This window comes from Zophobas morio, unplaced genomic scaffold (assembly GCF_036711695.1).
Source record: "Zophobas morio isolate AGI-343-1 ecotype UQ-CSIRO unplaced genomic scaffold, CSIRO_AGI_Zmor_V1 ptg000175l, whole genome shotgun sequence".
NCBI lineage: Eukaryota > Metazoa > Arthropoda > Insecta > Coleoptera > Tenebrionidae > Zophobas > Zophobas morio.
The window spans coordinates 284414-291812 of record NW_026972279.1 but is presented as its reverse complement, the minus strand read 5'-3'; the positions used below and the strand labels follow the sequence as shown (position 1 = coordinate 291812).

General features: G+C 17.2%; 1 protein-coding gene across 1 annotated transcript; it reads right to left on the bottom strand.

The window, feature by feature from the left end:
- Positions 1 to 897: 897 nt before the first annotated feature.
- On the bottom strand, positions 898 to 4838 carry LOC135145692 (uncharacterized; the record flags this gene model as incomplete). The annotated part of the gene is made up of 5 exons (XM_064077823.1): positions 4772 to 4838; positions 4164 to 4246; positions 2966 to 3100; positions 1493 to 1602; positions 898 to 1031 (listed from the first exon to the last, which is right to left on the bottom strand). Coding segments are annotated over exons 2-5 (416 nt in total), but the record flags the coding sequence as incomplete, so codon positions are not given.
- Between the last annotated feature and the right edge of the window lie 2561 nt (positions 4839 to 7399).

The following is a 7399-nucleotide window of genomic DNA, read 5'->3' as shown; positions in this document are numbered from 1 at the left end:
ACGCTGTTTAATTCTATTATTCTATTGTATACAAAGTCTTTAGGAGAGTTAACTACTAGCTCATTTAAAATTTATTGATGCCTCAAAAATTAAAAATTGCTGCTAAGCAGCTTGTAGAATCTTAAATTCATTTTACTTAAAGCTAAAGTAAACTTATAAAAGCTGAATTTTTTTTTTTTCAATTTAATAACCGCGAGCTTTTTGCACGTTATTTAAATTAAGTTCATAACTCAAAAATTAAATTATTTCACAACTTTAATCGGAAATCAAAAGGCACAAGAAACTATAATTTAAAAAATTGATAACTAAGCTTTTATGCTTTTACAGTAGAATAAACCATAAAAGTAAACTTCCTTTTTAGTTTATTGGTTTAAATCATTTAGAAAATTTTCCAAGTTATATTTCATTCTAATTTGTTCTTTTTTTTATTGTATAGAAATAAACAGTTGCTTTTACGTACGGATTGTATGTCTTTACTTGAGTTGCACTTTTTTTATAATTAATTAGTTTTAGTAGAAGGAAGTTAATAAAGGATAAATAACTTTTAGTGACATTATGTTTAGCTAAATTATTGAAGGTATTATAGAAATTACTTTTCTCTAAATCTAAAAAATTTTAAATTTAAATGGAATTTTCTCTAAAGGGATCATGAATTATAAACTTACACCTACCATTTTTTACCAAGCGAAATTTAAAATATACTTTTCTCTTTGTTTTTAATAAAAGTAAAAAAGTCTTATAAAGCTGATATTACCCTCTTTGTCGAACTAAAAAACTTTAATTTATTATTTTTACAAAATTAACAAGTAAAGTAGAAAATTGCACAACAATGCAAATTTAATTTTAACAATATTTATTATGATCGAAAATTTATTTGAAGGGAAAAGTATACCTCACCAGTCTAGCTTTGGGTCTTCCCCTAAACAAACCGCGTGGAGGGATTTTCCTTTTTCATGGCACAAACCGTTTTCGTTCAAGTCAAAATACCAGTCGTGTTTCGAACACCGCAAAACGTTATTCACAATTTCTTTCTAGAAAAAAACAATTAGTGCCTTTAATAATTGTAAAAAATTGTTTGTAGAAATCTAAATTTCTTTAATTATTTTAATCCTCTACAAATTGAAGCTAATAATATTAATTCTTGAAGACGTGTCTAAAAAATCCGATTTTGACAACAAATTTATATATTCGATTAAATGATAAATTAAAAATGAATATTAAAAATAAATTTTGTTCCGGAATTTCAGTTCTTAACATCTTTTATATTAATTGTAACTGCTATTAATAATCATGCTCAACAATTCCTTTTTTAAATAGAAAATTCAACTTCTGTATTAATTTGGTTTCAACTAATTCAAAACTTATCAATCGTGTCCAACACATCAGAATTGAAATTAAAAAAATTCTTAATTTTTTTTAGAAACAATTGCAATAAATTTCATTTTTTTAATTATGTCAAACAATTTCTATCTAAAAAAAAATTTCAAAGTACTCCATAAATCGCCAAATCAACAAGTTTATGAGGACAATAACGATCAATTTCATAATAGTTATTGTTATCACTGCGAATCACGAGTCTTTCTGGCGGGCATTTCTGATTCACTAAATTTTTTTTGTAATAAAAAATTATATATATCTTAGATTTTTTTATTTTAAAATTTATATAAATTGTTGATTTCGTTTTTTAACTTTTTAATAAATTAATTTGTTATTAAAATTAAAAAATATAATTTTAATTTTTAATATACGTAAAAAAAAAGATAAGTTCAAAATTTAAAAAAAAATTAAATTTAAATTTAATTTTTTTTTTAACTCTGTATAACTTGTTGACTATTTAAAATATTATTCAGTTAGTACAGAATTTATAAAAAAATACTATTTTATAGTAATTCAAAGGAAAATAAGTTAAATTTATAAATTACTTTAAAGTTGGTATTATGAAACTTTTAAAGAACTTAAAAAGTTGACTTTTAATTATTTTAACAGAAATTTATTCAAAAATTAAGATTAATTTTATAATTGAGTTAAAATTTAATGAAATTATCTTAAAACGATCTTAAGAAGGAAAATAATTTACAACTTCCAAAAATATATTTAAAAAAATTATAAAATTAATAAAGTTTAAAAATTTCTGAATTTATTAATAATTTATATTTTATTGTTTTCAATTTACTATTAATTTAAATAAAATATACTTTATTATTTAATAATTTTAAATTGCTTTTATTTAGATTTTAATTTATAAAATATTAATAATTTTAATTTTATTTTATTTTTTTTTCGATTTATTATTTCTTAATATGTTTTTATATATAATTTTTTAATAATGTATAATTTATTTCTATTTTTTTAAAATTTCCAATTATTTATTATTTATTATTTTATATTATTAATACTTCGGGTATTATATGTTATTTATTATTATTTTATTAATTAAATTTTTTTTAATTTAGTATTATTTATTATATTTTAAAACTTTTATCATATTTACATTTTATTATTATTTATTATATTAATTATAATTTATTTTTTAAGATAAATTTAGTGTTATTTATTATATTTTTAATTTTATCATTATTGTTTTATTTAATAACTTCTATCATTTTTTACAACTAAATATTAATTTATTAATTTATATATTTTTTAAATAAATTTCGTATTATTTAGTATTATTTTATTAATTATAACTTGTATCATTTTTTTACAACTTATTATTTTTTATAATCTAAAATTTGTTAATTTTTTTTTGACAACTCATTATTATTTATTCTTTGTTATTTATTAATAATATTTACTATATATTTACCTCTTGTAACTATTTTTGTTATTATTATTATATTATTAATAGTATTTAAAAAGTAAATGAAAAAAGAAAAATTTGATCATATTTTTTAATAAAAAAATAAAAAATAAAAATATTTTTAAAATATTATTTATAACTTTATAAATTTAATAAACGATTTACTTTTGCTTAATAATAAATTTTTTTCCTTTTTTTCTAATTTACTTGCAGTTTCTGTTTCATTGCTCTGTAAATTTCCAGAAACCAAAAGTTTAGTAAACTTTTCGAGCTCTTTTTCATAAGCAAGATGTTGTAGAGCTGAAAAAAAAATAAAAAAAGTAAACATATTGTATATAAAATTACAATAATATTTAATAAAAAAAATTACAATAATAATAAGTAAATAATAACTTTAAAATTTTATTAATTTCTTTTCCTCTGAAAAAATATTTTTATTTTTTGTCGGTAATAATAATTTTTATTTTTCAAAAAAAATATTAATTTTTTAAAGGTTTGATATTCAAATAAATAAAAAAGAAGAACATCTTTACTAATAATATGAAGTAAAAACTATTATTATGATGGTAATAGTAATAATAAAAAAGGTAAATTAAAGTTTTTTTTATAATATAAAGAAAACGACTTTGTAAATAATAACAATAACAATAGTTATAAGAAATAATTATGAAATTTTTTTTTTTTAATAAAACAATATTTATCAATTAAATTAACTGACCAGAAATATATTCGGGCAGTCATAAATAAATGGGAGCATATAATTCCCCAGTTCTTTATTAAATTAGAAGTTATAATATTACATATTTAGTGCGTAATAGTTGTTATTTATTTATAAAGTTTATAGGATAAACTGTATAAAACTCATTAGTACTATACAAAAAAATAAAACATATTAAAATATAGAAAAGATATCATTATATTATATTAAAAAAACTTTTTTATTACATTAAGAAGCTCAAAAAAATAAGTTATTGAACAAAAGAATTACCAACTAAATAATAATAACTTCAATGCTGCTTTAATTTTTATTTCCGTAAATTAGCAATATTATTTTTATTTGCTCCAACTTATTAAGGAGAACCAATAAAAAATATTCGTAAATATTAATCAGCTTGTTATTTGAAATTATTTTCAACAAAAAAGAAACTAAAACAATTAGTGCATCCCTATGAACGTATTTTGGTTCAAAATAACCTAAAACTATTTCCAACTTGCTTTAAATAAATCAAAATAATAACAATAAAAAGTAACAAATTATAAATAATGTCTACATTTCATATTAATATTTAAAAGTAAAAAGAAACATGTTTCATTATTTCTAGGCAAGTTACGTCACTAAACCAATTTATACAGTTTTGGATACCGAGAACGCGGCGCTCACCAATAGAGAACTTCAGCATGTCTTTTACGAGCGGCAGCAATTCAATAATGCTCCACGACTCTTCGCTATAATAATAATGAAAAATTAAAAATAATAAAACTTCTATAGATTTATAATATAATAAAAATATAACAATATCAGTAAAAGTGGTAATAAACTGTGATTAATAGTAATAAGGTTACAAGAGTGTCTTTATAGTATAAAATAATAAAAATAAAGTGTTTATAAATATAACAAAAAAAAAATTATTTGTTAAAAATTGTCATAAAGTTATTACAATTAAAAAAAATATTATAATATTATAATATAAAGCACTATTGGAAAAAAAATATCTATTTAAAAAAATTCTGCGAGAGAAAAATTAATAATAATAATAAAAAGGAAACTTCATAATTAAAAAAATTTTTAAAAACTTTAAATAAAAATAAAATAATAAAGTGAATTCGAAAAATATTTATTCCTACACTTAAACAGATTAAAAGTAAATCTTTTTAGCTAAATTAGAAATCTTTTACAGATCAAATAATAATAATAATATTAATAGTAATATTAAATTTAATATAATATTAATATTAATTATGAAAAATTACCTTAAAAAGCGCAAGTCCTTAACTTTATAAAGCCGATTGTGATTAAGAGAACGCAAATCGGCCTCGATTTGCTCATCGTTCCAGTTATTCTTACAAAATTATAGCATATTTTAAAATATTATAAACGAATTACAAAAAAATTAATAAAAATTTTTAAATTTTTAAGAAATTGAAGTTGTTTCTTTAGTAAAAAAAATAAAAATTTTAAAATTAAATTTTTTAAAGAAAAAAGATTTTATTAAGTTTTTGTTGAAAAAGGAAAATTTAATATTTATTTTAATTCATTATTATTAAAAAAAGTGGTAATAATTTCATAATTAATTAATTTTAAAGATCTTTTTTTTAAATTTAATAAATATAAATTATTATAAAATTATGTAATTTATTAAATTTATTATTTATAAAAAAATTAAATTGATTAATAAAAGTTTTAATAAACGAAATAAAAGTTTCTACGGGATTAAAAAATTTGTAAGTTTGAAAATTAAGTTGTAAGTTAAATTCTTCTATATGCAAATTAAATTTACTAAATTTTACTAAAATATTGAAGGTTTGATAATAACGTACTATTTTTATTGTTAAAATAATTTACTTTAATTTAATGAAACTATTAAAAATTAAATTTTAAAAGATTTAATCTTAAAGAAATGCATTTAATAAATAATTAATTTAAAATATAATGAAGTTTTTGAACTTTTATTAAATAAATTAGAAATAAATTTTAAAGATTCAACTTATAGAAATTCGTCAAATAAATTAATTAAATTAATTAAATATATAGTTTATAAAATTTTATATAAAACTTAGAATTAAATTATAAATAATCTAAACTTTTTAAATTTTTAAAGTGTTTTATAATAATTTAAAACTGAAGGAAATCGTATATTAAATTATTTAATTAATTATTAACTAATTTTTTAAACTTTATTAAGAAAATAATAAAAAATTTTTTAAAAGATATAAACTTTTTAGATTTTTAGGGCGTTTTATAATAAAATATGGTTTAAGAAAACCGTATAAGTGAATAAATTAAAATTAAGATTCAAGTTTTTAAAATGTTATCAAAAAAGTTAGAATTAAATTTAGAGGATTTAAATCTTAATTTTTAGAGCGTTTTACAAAAAGTAAGGTTAAAGAAAATCGTATAATTAATTTTTTAAAATTTTATTATAAAGTTAGTATTAAATTTTAATAAAATGAAGAATTTCTAAATAAAAATTATACAAGTATAATTTTAATAGATTAAAATTTTAATTATTTTCAATAAGTAACAATAATAAAATTTTCTATACATTTGAAAAAAAGTAAATTAATAACTGTGATAACCTTACAAAAAGTGGCAATTGCTAATTAAATTTTTATCATTTATATACAAAATATTTATAATTCGATTTTTTCTCAGATTTTTTTTTTGATTATTTAAAAATTTAAGTCAATTTCTTTTTTTGAAGTCTTTATATAAAAAAACTGAAATTAATTGTATAAATATAAAAACAGTGAAAAGTAAATCAACTAGGAATTATTTCATAAAACTTCCAAAAATATAACTAACTTTTCAAAAATTATTAATAAAAACTTTTCTAAAAATATCAAAAGTAAATTTTACTTTTAATAATTTACTTAATAATTATTTAGAAATAAAACATTATAAAAATTCACAAAAACAGAGAAAATAATAATTTTTTGGTAGATATTTATAAAAATACATAAAGTAAAAAGTTAATAAAAATAGAAAAAACTTTAAATTGAATTTTAAATTTTAATATTTATTTAAAAAGTAATCAAAATTTCTTAATCAAAAAAATTATAAATTTAAAAATTAATGAAATTACTTTTCTAGCGAGTTCGTTTAGTAACAAGCTCACATCCATTTCATCTTCTAATTTATAAGGAAGTAATAATTGAGCTTCAACAAAACTTTTTTTTAATTTCTATTAATTTTACAAAAAAATACGTTCTTACATTTATTTTATTAAGTATAAAAATTACTTTTATTTTTTTTAAAAGATTTTGAAATTCTTCAAGATTTTTCGTATCTAAAGCGGCAGACGTGGAAGCGGCCTTTAAAAAATTAAAAAGAATTTATAATTTTTTTTTTATAATTTAAATACTTTTATAAATATAAATAAAATCTATTAAAATATATTTTTAAATTTAGTTAAAAAAAGTCGAAATTCTATTTGTTATATAAAATGGATTTATAAATCTTTTATTGTATAAAAGATTAAAGTGCTTGTTTCGAAATATTTATTACTAAATATGAAATTAATGGCAACACTACTTGTTATTGTAAACTTTACCACAGAAAAATTTAAAAAGAAAATTTTATAAAATATTGGAAATCATTAAATTTAAGTTCATAAACTAAAAATTAAATTAAAAAATTACCAATTCAATAAATCAATTACACTAGATATAAAAAATATAAAAAATAAAAGTTAATCTAATACTGAAAAAGTAAAAATTCCGTTAAAGAAATTGATGAATAATATATAGTAAGTACACCACTAATAACTAAATAAATAAAAAAGTAATATCCTTATATATCAATAACACCCTTAAAAAAATATATATATAAATAAAATTAAATTAAAACTGAAAAAGTGATTTTTGCTAAAGTACCGGCGA